The following is a 19125-nucleotide window of genomic DNA, read 5'->3' on the forward strand; positions in this document are numbered from 1 at the left end:
GGGGATGTCTTGAAAGCAGGGGAGAGGGGAGATGGAGTCATTCCAGATGTTTGAAGACAAGTAGCACCGTCAGCACAGCAATCCTCACACGGCTTTCGAGGCGGTCCCCCGGCTAAGCTCTCAGACGTGTTCCCAGAAAAACATGTGTGCAGTGAATTGGGATTAGGATGTTTATTGCAACATGGTGTGTAACCGCAGAAACATGGGAAATGGCCAAATGTCCTTCGGTAGGGGGATGCACACATACATGTGGTACATTTATGCAATGAATGAAGTGAGTACAATGTATAAACTCGGTAGTTGAACCCTTAACATGGTTAAATCTTGAAGACAGCATTGGGTGAATAGAAAGTATTCACTGTGAAACACTCTCAAAACACCATATGGTGTTAATTAATATATGCATAGGGAGTAAAATATAAAAACATGCTTGGCAGTGAAACCCGACCCTCTCCTGATGCTGGTTACCCTGTGGGCAGGGAGTGCTCGAATGAGATGGAGGAGCTCTTGTTTTGTCTGCAATGCTCTATTATTAACAGCCAATGTGACGATATATTAGCATGTATTAAACCGTGGTCAGGGGTATTTATTATATTAGTTTCTGTACTTCTCTGATGGTTTGCAATAGTTCGTGCTGTTAAAAATTAAATTAAAACCGCCCAAAAGGAAAGGCTGGTTAACTGGGAGGATGATCTGGATTTCTGTATTTAGCCTTCTGTTCCAGACACCCCCCTCTTCTCAATGAGCCTGGCAAACACGGTGGAATCACATCTGCCACTTAGGACTCGCCAAGTCTTCACACCATTTAAAAGCATTGATTCTCAGCTCAGGCTGCAGAGACTGATGGATCTACAACGTGCATGAAAATCTCTCACCATTGTGTATAGCTTCTGCCCCACATTTTCTTCTGTATATTGGAGCATCTATCCAACCTCATTAGAATTTGTTTCTGCAATAAGATTTCATGAAATTCTCTTTCACAGGTTTGACTGGAATCTGTTTTCCTGAATCCATCACTATGTTCTCTTGGTTTGTAACTTTGCAAATGTTTATTCCTTTTCTCTCCAAAAGAAGCAATCAAATGACACACTGTGCCGAATTTTACTATTTTACTGAAATTGCTTTTGTGTATGGGGAATAATTTTAGTGGTGTGCTAGAGCTAGCTCACACCAGCTCAATTGGGCCAATTGGGCACATTTCTTCCCCACTGGTGTTTAATGACATCACATTGGTAGCTTGAAATCAGCCATGATGTGAGTATTTACACCATGGGAATGGGCAAAAGCTACAAATCGGGGTTTTTTTTATCTGGAAGGCTGGTGATTAAACATTTACGAGCTTACCACTAGGGGTCGGGGTGGAAGTTTTCTGAGTTATGCAGGGTGAATAACAGTTTTCTACTTTTACGCATGAACCAGTAGAAACCAATAGTCAAAAAAGGAAAAGGTCTTTGGCCTGAGTCCCAGGGCCCCAAATAGGCATTGCTGGGGCTCTGGTCTGTGTGGTGTAGACGAAGAAGCACTGGTTTGGAGTCAGGCAGACCCACCAGTCTTGTACTGTCAATTGTTTAAGTGCCTGTCTCAGCCCCTCAGTTTCCCCACCTATCGAATAAGGATGGCAAGATCTAGCTTGTAGCGATTTTGTGAGTGTTAAGTGAAATAATATACTAAGAAAAAAAGCATAACAAAGCACAAAGGAGATAAGCAATAGGTGTAACTTGCACTTCTGACTTGTAAGTTCAGGCTTCTGCATATATCGCATTCTTTCTGTGCCTGTGTGTGTATGTCTTGTCTGTGTGTGTATGTAACTTACTTTTAAATTTTGACTCTGGCCAAATTACCTTTTTCTAAATGGTGAATATGCCCTAACCGGTTTGGCTCAGTGGATAGAGCGCCGGCCTGTGGACTGAAAGGTCCCAGGTTCGATTCCGGTCAAAGGCATGTACCTTGGTTGCGGGCATATCACCAGTAGGCAGTGTGCAGGAGACAGCTGATCGATGTTTCTCTCTCATCGATATTTCTAACTCTCTATCCCTCTCTCTTCCTCTCTGTAAAAAATCAATAAAATATATATTTTTTAAAAATAAAATAAATGGTGAATATACTTTTTCTCCAAATACGTGCCCCTGGAATAAGTAAAACGTCCCAGTGTTGACATCTATGTGTGACATGGAGAATTAGTTTCTTTCCAACAATCTTAGAAATGTATATACTGGGTCTCAGTGAAGATCATTTCTCAGCTGCCTGGCGTTTTCTCCCCTGACCCTTCTGCTGAGCTAAGCATCCTGAGGAGGACTGACTGACTTGGGAGCCCACGGGTGCTACAATTCCATCCACCAAATTAACCGCAGTGCCTCCTGGGAAACTCTCTTGGCTCCGAGTGCTGTGCTGCATTCTCGCTGCAGGCTCTCGCTGACCTGGTGGTAGACGGCCGCTTCTGAGCCACTCAGCTAGGTCAAAATGTGTTTTCTTTTTAGACTTTTATTTTAAAGTTAATTCCTTTTTTGCCTGAGTAATACATGTAGTTGTTTTAACATTTAAAAAATACAGAAGGGTATATAATGGCAATTTTCCTGGCTACACTATCACCCATTTACCCCGGTCACTCGCCACAAAAATTAACAACAGCAACAATAAAGAACAGGAAGGTGGGGAGGAGGAGGAAGCCACCGCCGATGATCAGTTTCTTATGGAACCAAAGGCTTTGGGAGCTCATCTTAAAGATCCAGCACCAGCACGCCCTTCACCGTAGTTCTCACATGTGGGGATCGTGGCGGGCTTAAGAAGACCAACGAAATCAGGAACACTGAAGCGAGCTCATAGGGCCTGTCACTGAACATAAAGCAAATTGCTAAAGCTTATCCAGAATAAAGTCACAGAGGAGCTGCTCTTTGTCTGTAAAGATAAATGGCATGTACTGTCCAAACACCATCCATCAGCTGAAGCCAGGTAGGTTATCATAGCTCTGGGGGGAAATATAGCAGAAAACCTAATATTTATAGGAAGTATATGACGTCTCCAGTCAAGAGCTGGGCTCTTTTTAAATAACTGTGTAAACTATGCATAGCATCAATAGGCCATTTCACCATATTTAAAAGCATGTAGTTCAGCAGCATTAAGTGCATTCACGTTGTTGTGCAACTGTCACCCCACCCAACTCCAGGAAGGGCGAGGCCTTTGCCTGTCTCAGTGCTCGCAGCAGCCTGCGACCCGTATTCATGTTCTCCGTTCGATGAGGTTGTTTCAGGTCTCACCGAGCACCTGGAGGAGCCTGGGATTGAACCCAGGTTTCTCAGCTCCGACACCGGTGGGCAGGTGTGCCGGGCTCAGTCTCACTGCTGTGTTGCTCACCCTCCATCCCATGCTGTCGCCCAGGGGTGATCCTGCTGCTTCTGGACAAGCTGCGGAAGATGAAATGGGAGCAGATGTGGAGGCTGACCGCCGAGAGGGAGCTGATGGGCATGCTCTCCACGTCCTTAGCGGACCAGGTGAGTGGCCTGGTTGGAAGGTACGGTCCTTCCTGAGGACCCTGGGGCTGTTTCTCTAACAGACTTGGCAGTAGATGGGTCCGCATTCCTTTTCTGCCGATGGTGTGACTGTGTACCCTTGGATAGATCTGCCTTATCCGGCCCGTCTAGGATGACCGCTCAGCCTGTGAGTTTATTTCCTTAGTTCATGCATTTGCTCGTGCATTTGTTCATGCCGCAGGCCTGCACTGCACGCTGGGGATGCCAGGGGCTGTGCTCAGATATAGGATTACAGAGATGAAAGGACGCCGGCCTGGGCCTCAGAGAGCTCGACATTTATTGAAGCGGACTCATAAGTAAATGATAATTTGGTGTGTGACGGGGAGGTCGCTGTGTGGAGAGCGCCCGGCCTGCCCCCTGAGATTCCAGCGCGCACAGCATGGTTCTGGACAAGGTCCCGTCTGCCTTCCTGGCAGTAGAGTCCGACTTGCAGAGCAAAGCCTTTTCGCCTGGATCCTGTGCCCTGACTCTATCCCCAAGGGAGATGCATTGAAAGAAAAGGGACACACTGCTTGGCTGGAGAAACCAGCCTTTAATCCAGGCCATCTGAAAAAGTCCCGCCTCTCCCCCAAACTATTAACATAAGATCATAAAACCCCCATTTCTCACTTTCTGTAGGAGACGCAGGGCCCCGGGCCTTTGATCTGGGTTCTGCCCGGCTCTCGCATTCAGATTTCGAGTTTCCCGTGGCGCAAATGGCCGTCTTGAGATACGAAGACAATTTCTCTGGCTTCCTGCATTTTATCCTCCCCCATTCATCCACAAAGCAAGCTCGCTCTGCGGTTTGTTCCGCGTTCAATTGTCTGAGTCGTTGAATGCTTGCAAAGTTTTCTAATGCGGAGGAAAGGAGAAAGTCTATAAGGTTACTTGACTTTTTTTTTTGGCATGGTTATTATTCAGTATTTCCCAAGCAGCCAGAAACCAATTTCCTTTTCAAACATGAGATCCGGTATAACGAATGAGTTAAAAATTACCCAGGTAGCTGTTTTAAACCTGAGGGGAAATCTGTTCTCCAACATCGTACTGTAAGCCCGGTCACAGTACCTTGCGTGTGTCCCCCAGAGCTAGCAACCGGATGTCCGTGACCAGCGGGGATGGTTTATTCAGCCACCTCCGGCTGCCGGGACCCGTCGCTCACTGCCCGGCATCTCCTGTCCGCAGCTAGTTAATAAGTATGGCCTGGCCAGGGAGCTTGGAGAAGAGCCGAGGGAGGTGCAGCTTCTTTAGAAGCAGCCCGGGCTGGAAGGGGAAGTGGGGAGTGGGTACCCGGGAGCCACGGCCCATGGGGAAGCTCAGGCGCATCCATCATCAAGTCCGCCAGGAGCCCCAGCAAGAGCTGCCGCAACCGCAGCTCTCATTTGTCTCAGCCCCTGAATGAGCAGCGCAACTTGTCATCCTGCAGTTTCCTCTCCGGGAGGCTGGGCATGGATCACCTGGGCCCCTCCATGAGGTGGGAAGAGGGCCGGAAAAGTGACTTCATTTATTATAGGCCGGCTCGATGGCAGAAACGCTCCCTGTCTGCCCCCACACGCGCTGGCCACGTGGTGCGCTCTGAGGCCAGCAGGACCCGTGAGCTGGGGCATTCCCCATCTCTGTCCAGACATGATTCCGAGGTTCCCAGAGAGAGAAGGCGGGGAAGTGCCCCGCGGTGTGAGCCAGCCCGTTGGGAGCGCCCGCGGGTGCTGCGGTGCCAGGAGAGCCAGCAGCATCCGCGGGACCCACCTGACCGTGTCCCTGTGTCTCCGGCTTTTATCCTTCACAGGACATTTTCAACGCCGTCATCAAACAGAACCCCTTCCTTGTGTATCAGCTCCCCTGCTTCTGGAACGTGCAGCTGTCAGACCACACCCGCTCCGAGCAGTGCTACCGAGACGTGTCTGATCTGAAGGTAGACGCGGGACATGGGGGCGGGGGTTTTGGGGAGCAGGGAGAGAGGTGCCCGGCGGTGCCAGAGGGAAGCTGGCTGGGGAGCACCCTTGAGGGGGGCGGTGAATGGCTCTGTGTGCATGTGGTGAGAGAGATAAGGCGAGGGGACCAGAAAGAATGTGCTTTTCTCCTTTGTTGTTGTTGGGTTTTTGTTTTGTTTTTTCCTTTCTCTTCTTGTTTGGGCTTTCTGAAAAGCAGAAGGCCTCCTGGCATCAGAACCAGATTGTGTGGTTATTCTTGCCACCTACTGCCGGTCGTTTTGGTTCATGCAGGCTCCCGAAATTCAGTCGTGTAATTCAAACAAAAACATTCAGTGAGGACCTCTTCTGTGCCAGGTGCTGTAGAGATGGATACAAATAGCATACTTCCTACTTTCAAGTCCTTCATGGCTTAGAGGAGAAGTGAAACATGTAAGGAAATACATGTAAAAGATATGACAGGTGTTATGATAGGTATGTGGGTGGGCGAGTAGATGCAAACATAAATGTCTCATTCTACCTCCGGGAGAAGGGATGGTGACAGCAAAGCCTTCCTCATGTCGGTACCAAACACAGCAGTAGGGCCTGACAGTAGAAAGATGACGGAGACAGGATGTATCGGCTATCTTCTGCCGTAGATAATGCTGCGTAACAAGCCATGCTAATAGTGGCTGAGAGCAGCAACTGTTTATTTAGTTGGTGAGTGTACAGGTTGGCTGACTTTTCCAACTTAAGCAAGTGCGTATGGTCAGCTTCAGATCAGACGGCTGGTGGCTGTCCTCCAGTGTCCGCCACAGCCAATCCGCGGGCCTGTCTGGTTTGTTCTGATGGCAAAGCAGAGGTGGAAGAGGAAGCCGGAGTGCACACAAGGAAACCCTGAGTCCTTGTTGCTAGGATTCTGTTGACCAAAGTAGCCACAGGACTGTGGCCAGAGGTAAGGGGTGTGTCAGAATTCCCTACCTACAGTTGGAGGAGTGAAGAGCTGACCTCAGCTATTAAGTGGTAGATCGAGGATTTGAACCCAGACCTGTCTGACACCAACTTTGCTTTTTGCTTCTCTGGCTATATCAGAGAGGTAATAGATACATGCATCCGTCTGGAGTTTGTTTATTTAAAATGTATATTCATCGCCCACATGACACTATAGTAATGATAATTGCAAGTTTAAAAAAAAGCAAAAGGAGCCCAAACCTTGCATTTCTGGTTGGTGAATCTTTTCTCATTGGCTCCTAGCCCATGTCCACCGGCGCACGCTATAGCTTATTTATGGTCAGAATGCTCATATAATTTTGTACTCTTCTATTACATAGCATTCCTGTTACCTTCGTTGTTTCCAAACTTTTACAAATATGAACTGTGCTGTGATGAACAGCTTCAAGTTCACATCTTCCAAAGAATGAAATCACAGAGTTAAAAAGAAAGAAGGTGTTTTTTTTTAATACACTTGAAATTTATTGCAAAATGTTAGAAACTAAGACGGAAGTACCTGCATCATTGATTTTCTCCATCAGCATTTATGCCATTCCTTCAATATGTCTTATACTTGTTAGTCATAAAGAAAATAGGTGACATACACAGGAACATGTCCAAGAATAGTATGAACTAGACGTTCAGAGGGGAGGAAAATAAAACCAACCCTGTAAAGAACAACTAAACATCAGCCCATCAAGTATGAAATAAGCAGAGGCCAGGATGAATGATAAAGTGTAAATCCAGAGAATAAGCAAAAAGCAGCTCGATATGGCACTTGCTACTAGGGGCACCTGCTGATCTGTGGTGTCTGTGACCCTGTTTTAAAAGTAGGTGACTATCCCTGGCAGGGTGATCAGTTGGTTAGAGTGTCATCTGGTCCTGTGTACCAAAAGGACTTGGGTTCGATTCCCAGTCAGGGCACATACATGCCTAGGTTGTGGGTTCAGTGGTCGGGGCATGTAGGGGAGGCAACCGATGGATGTTTCTCTCTCACATCGATGTTTCTCTCCCTCTCCCTTCTTCTCTTTCCCAAATTAATAAAATCATATCCTCTCATAAGGATTAAGAAAAAAGTAGGTGACTATAATTTATTGTTCAAATGAGGGAATGCCATCATGTGTTACACTGGGACAATAGGCCTCAATCATTGTCAGGCAAACCATATGTACACCCATCCTATTAAAAGGCTATGCCTGAGAACTTGGGCCCCCACAGGAAGAAAGACAAGCATAAAGTCAGAATCCCTGAAGAGTGACATTGTAGTGTTAAACAGTTTAAAAGTCCCTAGTGAAGAAGGAGACAACTGTTGTCTGTTTCATCCTTGGCTTTAGGTGAAATAGGGAGAAATGTTTTCCCTGAGAATTCCTAACTTCAAGCCTGTGCTCCTATTATTTGGGGGCACTGAAATTATATGCATGGGGCAAAAATAGAAAGAAAACACGAAAAGTTGCCAGGTACCTGGCAGAAACAAAAATCTGATCTGGAAGAATAACTCTCAAAAACTGGACTTCAGAATTCTTTAGGTAAGGTCTCAAGAAAAATGAGTTCTCAAACATCAATCACCAAGCACATAGGACATAAGCCACTATGAGAAAGGGCAGAAACTGCAGACTGTAGAATTAAATCTCAAAGACTGCAGGTATTAACCAGAAGTATTTCTATTGTGTCTGAAATATGAAAGAATATCGATAATAGGATGGAGTAATAAGAGATTCTCAAGGTGAATAGGCCTTTTTGGGTCAAACAGTACTTTTAGAAGTAAAAAATATAAATTTGGAAATTACAAATTAAATGAATGTGTTAAACAGTAGGTTAGACTCAGCTGAAGAGAAAATTAGTGAAAATGGAAGAAATATCTGAAGAAGTTATTCAAAACAAGAGTGCACCGAGAAAAAGGGGTAGAAAACTAAGAGAGGTTGAGATACTGGGATATGTCTGATTAGACTCTCAGCAGGAGATAATAGAGACAATTGGAAGTGAGAAATCATTGGATGAGATAGTGAGTAGGAATTAGGCTGTTAACAGGTATTCATAGATACAAGAAGGGTTAATACCAAGCAGTTTAAAGAGAAAGCCATACTTAGACCTAGTAATGAAATTGCAGCACCCTAAAGAAAAGTGATTTTAGAAAGAGCCAGGGAGAAAAGACAGATTCTTTGCAAAGACATTGCATGTGTAGGATAAGCATTCTTAGCAGCAGTGGAAGTCAGAAAAGTGTAGAAATAGTATCTTCAATAGGCTGAGGAACAATAACAACAAATTGTATACCTAGCGAAACAACTCTTCAAACATATAGATGAGCAAAACCAAAAAGAATTTACCACAAACATATGTTTACAAAGAAATTTCTAAAGGATGTTCTTTAGGAATAAGAAATATTCCATATTCAAGAAGGAATGTTGAACAAACAAATTAGAAATATTGTGGGAACTTCAATTAACAATTTATAAATAATAGTAATCTATATAATAAAAGCCTAAGTGACCCTTATGGCACAACGACCAGAATGACTGGTCACTATGATGCACACTAACCACCAGGGGGCAGATGCTCAACACAGGAGCTTCCCCTTGGTGGTCAGTGCTCTCCCACAGGGGGAGCGCCGCTCAGCCAGAAGCCCGGCTCACAGCTGGTGAGTGCAGGGGTTGTGGTGGGAGCCTCTCCTGCCTCCACAGCAGCACTAAGGAGCAGTGAGCCTAGTGGTAAAGAACAGCGAGCATGCGGGTGGTAAGGAGCGAGGGGTCCCAGATTGCGAGAGGGATGTTACAGGCAGACATCCCCCAAGGGGTCCTGGACTGCAAGAGGGTGCAGGCCAGGCTGAGGGACAGCCCCCTCCTCCAGTGCACAAATTTTGTGCAGCAGGTCTCTAGTGGTAATAATAGTGTATAATCAGTAGGTTTCAAAAGGTTATACCTAAAATATCACACAATGACATCATGTAATCAAGAGAAAAATATTATTGGTATTAAAGTATTCTGAGATCATTGTTTTGTAGTGGAGGACAAGATATTAACTTTAGCCCCTAAGCTGGGTATGCATGCTAATATTTCAAAGTTAAGCTCTAAAAGAATCTTTAGAAAGATGCATAACTTATAAATTAATGGTTGGTGGGATGGTGAAAGGCATAAGAAAAACATAAACAACCAAAATAGCTGAGTCATTTTTTTTAAACACAAGAAAAAATATAGAAAAAGTGGGGGGAAATATAAAGCAGAAAATCAAGTTAATAGAAATAAGTTTAAATATATCAATCAAATAAACTAATTTGGGGAATAAAAAGATAAATTGATTGAGTAGGAAACAATGTTCAACATATGCTATTTATAGGAGACATACCCTAACACATAGCAACCTGAAAAGGTTGACAGTAGAATTATGGGGAAAGATTATTAGGTAAATATTATCCAAAAGAAAACTAGGGTAACTGTCTATATGAGACAAAGCAATGGTAGGAATACACATAGTCACAACATAAAAATGAAAAGCTCACCAAGAAGATACAAGAATTCTAAATGTGTATAGATTTCATGCTCTAGCATATATATATGTATACACATATACATATACATATACATATACATATACATATACATACACATACACATATACATATACATATATAGAGAAAGAGCGCGCGCTCAATAGAACTCCAGGAAGAAATTGACAATTCTATCAGAGTAGAATATTTTAACATATTTTTTTAAATATTGAAAGATCAAACAGACAAAAATCTGATTAAACATGATGGAAGATTTGAATTACAAATCTTGGTTTATTCAGTAAATAAAGAATCTTGTACCTAACAGAATATTCATCCTTTTCAAGCTCACATTTATTAAAAATTAACTATACACTAGACCATAAAGCAAATTGCAGTGCATTTCAGAGAATCATATTATTCATATATATAGTTCTCTGAATACAGTATAATTAAATTAGAAGGCAGTAACAATATTTTTTAATTCGTTTGATTACAATTGAAAACAACACTTCTAAATGGCTCAGGATCCTAACCAAATCAAAATTGAAACTGAAAACTACTTAGAACTGAATGAAAAGAAAATATGTCAAAATTAGTGGAATGAAACAAACATGTAAGAAAATGTGTAGCTTTAAATGTTTATATTCAAAAGAAAGGCTGAAAATTAAGAAGCCAAGTTTACAACGTTATCTAATAAAGAACATTAGGATAAATTCAAAGAAAATAAAAGACAGGACATAAAGAAGATAGGAGAAAATGGTGAACAAATTGTTCAACAAAGTCAAAATTTGGTTCTTGGAAAGGGACCAGTAAAATAAAGCTATGGCAGGACTCATGGAGAAACAGTGAGAGAACTCATCAAGAAATGAACAGGGAGGCAGACATGAGGAGTTATGTGTTCATTCTCAAGTGTTTTTTAGGCAGCCATTCTTCCAAGTTCTAGGTGTACAGCGAAGGTGAAAGCAAACAGAAGCCTCCCATTTGTGGAGCTTCTGAGCCAATAGATAAAGCAGAATTGTAGGAGATAAGAGACTACCATGAACAACATTATGTCAAATTGAAAACTTATGTGAAATGAACAAATTTCTAGAAATGTATACTTTACAAAAACTGACTTAAGGAAAAAATATGAGGTCGATTATCTTCTAGCTATTAAACCTTATTACAAAGAAAGCACATCCTTAGATGGTAAGTAGAGACAAGCTCTACCAATTTTTTTTTAATCAAAAGATAGTATCAATTTTAAGTAAACTCCAGAGAATAAGAAAAGAGGCACACTTTCTAACTCATTCAATGAGGCCGGATATTCTTGATACCAAACTTAGACAAGGCAGGCATAAGAAATCTGTGGGCCTATTTCATGCATGACTATAGATGCAAATATCTTAGGCAAAGTATTAGCAGACCTTTCCTGCCAGGTATAAAATAGGTAATACATCATGGCCAAGTAGGTGTATTTCAGGAAAGAGGAGGGTGATCAAACATTGAAAAACCCATGTGTCATTCACACTGTTTGTAGATTAAAGGAGAAACACCATATAATGATCTAAATAGATGTAGGTAAATTATTTCATAAAATTAAATATTCATTCACGACCCCAAAAATTTCACATAAATAGTATCATTAAAAGCATAGAGCAAAATTTTGCTGAGCATTTGCTTAGGGATATGCTAATCTATAATAATAAAAGCATAATATGCTAATTTGACCAGACAGCTGAACGACCTTCCCGACGTCCTTCCAGACGAAGCCGCAGCAGCGGGGGCCAAGGCAGAGGCAGTTAGGGGAGATTAGGCAGGCAGGCAGAGTGGTTAGGGACAGGCAGAGGGGTTAGGGGCAATCAGGCAGGCAGACAGGCCAGCGGTTAGGAGCCAGTGGTCCCGGATTGCGAGAGGGATGTCCGACTGCCAGTTTAGGCCCAATCCCGCAGGGATGCAGTTGGACGTCCCCTGAGGGGTCCCGGATTGTGAAAGGGTGCAGGCTGGGCTGAGGGCCCTCTCCCCCCATGCATGAATTTCATGCACCGAGCCTCTAGTTAATTAATAGAAAGGAATAGGGACCCCCAGGACACCACCACACATTTATGAAACTGACTTGTGAAGAGGTGGCATTGCTGGCCATTGGAGAAAGGATGTACTTTTCCATAAATGGTGCTGAGACACCTGATTACCCATGTGGAAAAAAATAAAAATGGAACCCTATGTCACACAGGCACCAATTTGATTCCAGTGGGTTAGAGACTTAAAAGTGAAAGACCAAATTAAACTCTTAATTTTAAACCATTAGGAAACTAGCCTATGACCTCAGAATAGGGAAGAATCTATTCAACAAGACACCCAAAGCATATGTCATAAAAAAGGATCGATATATTCAACCACATTGAAATTAATGGTTTTTATCTAAGTGGCATCAAAAAGAAAAAAGATATTTTCAAAATATAACTGGCAAAAGGACTAGTAAACAAAACACAGGGTGGTGCAAAAGTAGGTTTACAGTTGTTCGTGTGGAAAATAATGCAATAAATAATAATATAAGAGGAAAATCTGTTTCATATACTCACAACTGTAACTCTACTTCTGCCCCACCAGACACACAAAGAACTCTGAATAACTAATAAGAAAGCAATGTGTAAGGGGTATGTAAGCAGTCATCTCACTGCATTGCAAAGAAAGTGCCCAATAAACAGTTTGAAAGATGAGCAACCTCTTTGTTCATCAGGGAGGTGAAAATTAAGACCGCAAGTCATTTCCCATCCACCCCCTTGAAAGAGCAGTGCTCTCGAGTCTCATTGGATCAGCAGGAACTCTGGGTCCTGTTGACAGGAGTGTAATGGATACAACCAAATCAGAAAAACACTGCAGTTCTATGTTAAGAAATTAAAGTAGTACAGATTGTACAGTCTAGGGTTTGGATGGAATTGGTCAAAAATTGAGAAATGGGCCTTGCCAGTGTGGTTCAGTGGTTTGATTTCTGGTCAGAGCACATGCCTGGGTTGTGGGCTCAATCCCCAGTAAGTGGCATGCAAGAGGCAGCCAATCAGTGATTCTCATCATTGATGTTTCTATTTTTTCTCTTCCCCTTCCTCTCTGAAATCAATAAAAATATATTTTTAAAGATTGAGAAGTAGATACTTTCAAGAGAAAGTGCTCCAGGGCGTGGACAGATGACAACAGGTTGAAACAGTCCTCATGATGAGTGACACTTCCTGGCCAGGCAGGGGCACGGGAGACTTATAAACTCTCGCGTCTTCTTTCCATATCAAAAAAATAAACACAGAAAACTTCCACACAAAAAAACAGTGCAACTCAAAGCCTTGGCAGGCTGATAAAAGAAGGAAATTCTGGCACGTGCTACAGTGCGGATGAGCCTTGAAGACACGCTAAACGAAAAAAAGCCAGACACAAAGACACAGATATCGTGTGACTTCACTTGTATGAGGCACCTAAAATAGTCAAATTATAAGGACAGAGACTAGAACAGCGATGATCCAGGGCTGGGGTCGGGGCGAATGTGAGGTCAATGGGGTCAGTTTCAGTATGAGAGGATGAAAATGTTCTGGGGAAAGGATGGTGCTGACGGGTGCATAACGATGCGAATGTACAGAGTGGCACTGAACTATACTTAAACATGGTTAAAATGGTAAATTTTTGTGTGTATTACCACACTAACAACAATCCAGGGTGGGGAAGGGGGCCTTGGCAGGTGCCCCGTGAAGAGGAGGAGGAGTGTGAGTTGCATTAGCCAGGCAGGTCTTCATGAGCCAGGACACCAGGCAAGGTGCCTAAGAGCCTCCAGATTGGCAGCCACAAAAAGGGGGAAAGAGGCACCATCAGTTAGAGGGAACTTCCATTGGTGAACTTCACACTTCGACATCTTACAGATGCAAACAGAGCTAGGTCTCCAAGTGAAAGTACGTCACGCCTACCCACCACAGACATACCTTTGCGTGTGTGTGCCTGTATTTATTGAGTGGCTTCTCTATGCCCAGCACTGTTATGTCTTAGGGATGCTGTGGGAGACAAAACCATTGGTCAGGAGAGGTTACCTGTTGGTGCTTACCAGTGAAGCTTACCAGCGGATGGCTGCCCCACTTGGGCATTGCTTAGTGGTTGCTTAATTATTGTCCTGTTGCACTCTTTACCAACCTATCTATATATATAAAAGCCTAAGCGACCAGAACAAGCGGTAGCTATGATGCGCACTGACCACTAGGGTGCAGACGCTCAACACAGGAGCTGCCCCCTGGTGTTCAGTGCACTGCCACAGCCAACCTCCTAAAATCGCTCCCCCAGGGGACTGGGAACTGGGGTTGGGAGGTGACAGATGCGGCACCTTTCCCAGGGGGGCCAAGGGCCAGCTTCCTTCTCAGGGAAGGCAGCCAACCTCCCATGCCCCGTCCCTCCCCCTGGCCAGCAGGCCCCAATCAGCCCACTGCCCGCCTGCCCCAGTGGCTGCGTGGCAGCAAGGGAAGGGGGGGGGGGTGAGGCGGGGAACCGTGCAGTGGCGGGGCGCCGACAATGGCAGTGTTGGTGTCTGACATCCGATCCTTCTGCACCTGGCCCGGGATTGTAGCTTCCTCTCCGGCCTGACCCTGATCGGCCTAGCCCCGATCAGCCCTGATCGCCAGCCAGGCCTAGGGACCGCACCCATGCATGAATTTCATGCACCAGGCTTCTAGTATTATGTATAAGTAGAGGAATTTCTATGAAATAGCAAAATGACAAAAATAGAGGCAAACCAAATTTAAGTCATACTATTTAGATAAGCTTTAAAAATAATCCAGAAGTCATTTAACCCACTCATACCTTATTTTAAAGGTATGAGTGGGTTAAATGAGTGGGTTACCCTGGCCAGTGTGGCTCAGTTGGTTTAAGCATTGTCCCCTACATCGAAAGATCATGGGTTCTGTTCCCAGTCAGGGCACATACCAGGTGGCAGGTTTGATCCCTGGTGCGGGAGGCAACCAAGTGATGTTTCATTCTCCTCTCTCTCTCTCTCTCTCTCTCTCTCTCTCTCTCTCTCTCCCTCTCTCTCTCTCTCTCTCTTCCTCTCTTTCTCTCTCCCTCTAAAGGCAATAAGAACAAGTCCTTGGGAGAGGATTTAAAATGTTCCACAGAACCCTAAAATATAGCCAATATCTAAAAGAGGAGCTGCCCTGGAGGTGGGGAAAGAGTGCTCAGTAGACTGTTAGAGAAGGAAGCTCTGGCCAGAAACAGTGGGTAATGGCCAGGAAGTGGCAACCAGGGCGTCCATGAGTTACTGGAGCCCACAGCTGAATGAGCCATGGTCCCTGCCCCCAGGAAGGTCATGGTTTAGGGAGAAGTAGCCAGGTGAGTAAATAGAAAATTCCAGTACAGTCTGCAAAGTGCGGCGACGCCAGGAAGTAAAGGGGGCTCAGACAGCAGGAGGAGGACCCCTGTCTAGAAGGGAACATGGCGCAGTCTTTCTTGGAGGGATTTATGCAGGAGGTCTGAGCTGAATCTTGATGTCCAAAGTCGACCCCTTCCTTGTCTTCTGCCCTCATGTCACTCCTCAGCCCCCAGACACGCGTGCTCCCCTTTCCCCAGGCCTGTGGAAACCCGGGAGAATGGGAAGGATGGAAACCCACACGCAAGTTGGGATGAGTGAGCTGGGTGCTGGCCGGCAAGTAGCAGGGGCCTCGCCATGGCTTCAGAAACATCTGCCCAGATGCACGGCGCCTTTCTGGGGTTGGCAGGAAACGCATCTCTGGGGACGCAAGCTGTGACTCGGCCTCAGAGGATGAAATGGGGTGCTCCGGGCAGATTGGGTGTGAGTCCTGTTCCCACCGGGACCTCACTTCATCTTGACAAAAGTCTCACAAGATGACGTTTATTTGGTCTGCTCTGTACATCGGAAAATGAAGGGATCACGCACATGAAGTGACTTACTCGCCCGGAGTCACTCAGCTAAATGGGACAGGGCTGAGGTTCAGACTCACATCTCTCTGACTCCACGTGCAGAGCTCTGGCTCTCCCTGGGGCCGGGCTCCTGCCTGAATGTCCTTCCCCCAGGAAACATTTCACAGGAGATACCGAGTCCATAGGATTCGTCTACGGGAGCCCTCTTCGGGTTAAATGGGTCTTTGGAGGGCTAACCAGAGCAGAGACCCTGAAAATAGCGCCGTCTCCTGGAAAGAGCATTTGAATGTTACATGACAGGCTCCGAGGCTGGAGTTTTGACTGCCGTCCACTCATGAATGGGGAACTGAGCGCACTTAAAACTCCTTAAGGGCAAGAGAAAAAGAAAGGGAAGGCATGCCATCCACATGGGGAAGTGATGTGTGTTCCTAGAGGCACCTGCAGCATTTGCGTAAGAGGAGCAGCAGGTAACTCAAGTTTGCAAACATTTTATAACACTTGGAGAGGGGTCGGGCTTCACATCTTTCCAGAAAGGTGGGCGGCCGCCATACATGTTGAGCATGTTCCAGCCAAGCAGACTCCCATGAAAAATGAGGCCAGGAAACCCGAGAAAGAGTAATAAAGATGATGAATGGGAAGGTTGATGTTGGAGGATTAGGATGGAACGAGGAAGGGAAAAGGGTGTCCGGTGAGGAGATCTGAAATCTAGAATTACCACCTCCCAGCCAGACCTCTCTGTACTGCAGGCCAGTGCCGGTTTAATTGCATTGCACAGCCCACATCCAAGGGCTCTCGGCGTGTTATTGTCTGCACACCACTGCGGCTGGGAAATCTGGGAGACCCAGGATTAAATATCAGGCAGCTGGCCTGTGCAGGGAGCCTGGCTTTTGGCGCTGTGGTTCTGTGGCTCGTGCTGCGGAATCGCTCATTCCCCCAGCAAGCACCGCGGAGTACCTACTACCCACTGTGGCCGGGCTGTGGGGTGATGTTGGGTTCCTTACCCCCTCTTGACCAAGTGTCCTCATCAGAGAAAGCTGGGAAGTAATCACCACTTTAGATGTAAAGATTAAAAGGGTGATAACGTGCCCAGCCGGCATGGTTGAACATCGACCTATGAAGCAGGAGGTCACGGTTCGATTCCTAGTCAGGCACATACCCAGGTTGCAGGCTCAATCCCCAGTGTGGGGCATGCAGGAGGCAGCTGATCGATGATTCTCTCTAACCATTGATGTTTCTCTTTCTCCCTCTCACTTCCTTTCTGACATCAATAAAAATACATATATTTTTTAAAGGGCAGGATGAAGTGAAGCGGTTAGTATTGGGCTGTGAGACACGTAGTGAGCCTAGCATTCTTACTAATTATTCCCATTCTCTCGGAATAGTTGTCAGTTGGCTGGTGGGTAAAACGTATAGTAAGGGCTTTTCTTCTTCATTCGCCCCACTGCTCCCATGTCAGAGGCAGGAAGTAGGGGCTCGAACGGGAAAGGGGCTTACTGGAGATTATGCATTGGTTGGTTGCCCACCATCGTGTACCCCAGTACTGTGCTGGAGAATGACGTGCTCAGGCGAGGGGACTTTGGGTCATTGAAGTTGTAGTATGTTGGCCTTCCTCAACACTCATCCATTCTTTGCTCATTTGGTAATTGTCAGAGCTTCACTCCTCTGGGGGTTCCTGATTGAAGGGACCCCTCACTGGCTTGGTTCATGTGGCTGACCAAGTTCAGATGCCATGATTCTTGGAAACATCAGCAAGACCCCTAGGAGGAGCATGATGGCTCTGGAGCGTTTACCCTACAGCAGCAGCTTTGGGTCTATGTATCCAAACTGTGTTCTAACAGAACTGCTCATGGGGTTTGTTTAAAACAGAGGTGAACTGGGGGTGGAGGAGGAGCAGGGAGTCCTGTGTACTATACTATCTTATTTATACCAAATACCGTATTAGGAAGCCTGCAGCGCGCACAACTGATGGACTTTGTGGATCCCCAGCATTTCCCCCGTGTATTCTTTGTCAACACACAGAACAGGGATACCTGTGGGACAGGCTCTTCCAAAGCCACTGTACGAAGCAGTCCCTAGACAGCCTGGGCTCTGTTCAGAAGAAGAGGATTTGAGAGAGGGAAGCACCAGTTAAGCAGCGTTTGGTGGCTTGGACGTCAAACCACTGCCATTTCTGAATATGTAGAAATGAGGGCTTTCATAGGTATCACATCCTTTTCTACCACAAAATCCCAGAGCGACGGAAACCACTTCATGCATTTCTTTTCTAAAAGCTCTACCGATATCACAGGTTCTTTCTAAAAGTAGTTACTATCCCATCCGCCACTTGTACGTGGAAAGAGCAGATTAAAGGTGTGTATTTTTTCCCCAAAAAGTGTGAGACGCATACCACTGAGAACCATTTTTTTTTTCTTTCTAAAAGCATTCATGAGTAAATCGTCTTCCCCAAGCCATCTACTGAAAGTCCTTGGCCGTGAATTAATGAGGGGAGCTCTGTGTTGCAGAGGTTCAAGGTCATTCCTCGTGTCCTTGGGAAGTATTGTAAACATTCTATGATGCTTCCAGTCTTACCTTTGTAAAATGAACCAAATCCGTGACATCCAAGGGTACGTGTGCACGCTGGCTTCAAGTGCTCCGGGCAATCCAGTAAAGGAATTCAATCCGGGGTGCTCGCTCGGGAACCTTACCTGGCATCCTTTCGTTACATCAATTAAAGCAACGGTACCTTCGCCGATGACACGAACGCACTTTCCATAAAACGTTACCGTCATCCACGTGGGAACTAACTGTTTGGGCTATAATTTCCCAGGACACCCCTCCTTTAGTGCTCACTGTAACATGACTTGTTGCATATTTCATTATCCAAACAGAACCTTGTAAATAGGATAAGCTGACACATGTCGAAGTCCCGGGCACTTCGGTTGAACTCGGTGGTACTTTGTTCTAATACCAAGCAGTGTCCTCGGGCCTTGCGCATTTTTTCTCTCCGACTCTTCCCGTCATATTTGCTGACCAAGGGATTTACTTTGTTTCGTTATCGTAGTATCTCTTGTGCGTTCTCCAGCCATTTTTTTTTTTTTTTTTTGCCAAGGCAGGCAAAACAAGCATTTCCTTTATTGCATTTTATTATCTTTCATTTTTATGTATGAAATCTCCAAAGAGACTGCGAACCTCTTCTCGTGGGGTTTAGTGAACCGTCAAGTTCGGGTTTATCACAAGACTTGAAACATCACCCAGGAGATGGGAGGCTTGGCTTCAGATTCCGGCTGCTCTGGTTTTAAATGGCTTGCTAACCGTTCATCTTTGCATCACATTAAGTGCTATCTGAAGGCATAGCACACACGCGGGCGAGGTTCTTCCTTGA

The 19125-nt window shown here is 45.2% G+C and overlaps 1 protein-coding gene across 3 annotated transcripts in view; it reads left to right on the forward strand.

The window, feature by feature from the left end:
- LARGE1 (LARGE xylosyl- and glucuronyltransferase 1) overlaps positions 1–19125 on the forward strand; it is a 429267-nt gene that overhangs the window by 369830 nt on the left and 40312 nt on the right. For all 3 annotated transcript variants that reach the window (XM_079775304.1, XM_079775306.1, XM_079775305.1), the window contains 2 exons: positions 3376–3488; positions 5290–5415. In XM_079775304.1, coding sequence (XP_079631430.1) covers positions 3376–3488; positions 5290–5415 — 239 coding nt within the window. The remainder of the gene's footprint in view (positions 1–3375; positions 3489–5289; positions 5416–19125) is intronic.

This window comes from Cnephaeus nilssonii (genome assembly GCF_951640355.1).
Source record: "Cnephaeus nilssonii genome assembly, chromosome: 6".
Lineage (NCBI taxonomy): Eukaryota > Metazoa > Chordata > Mammalia > Chiroptera > Vespertilionidae > Cnephaeus > Cnephaeus nilssonii.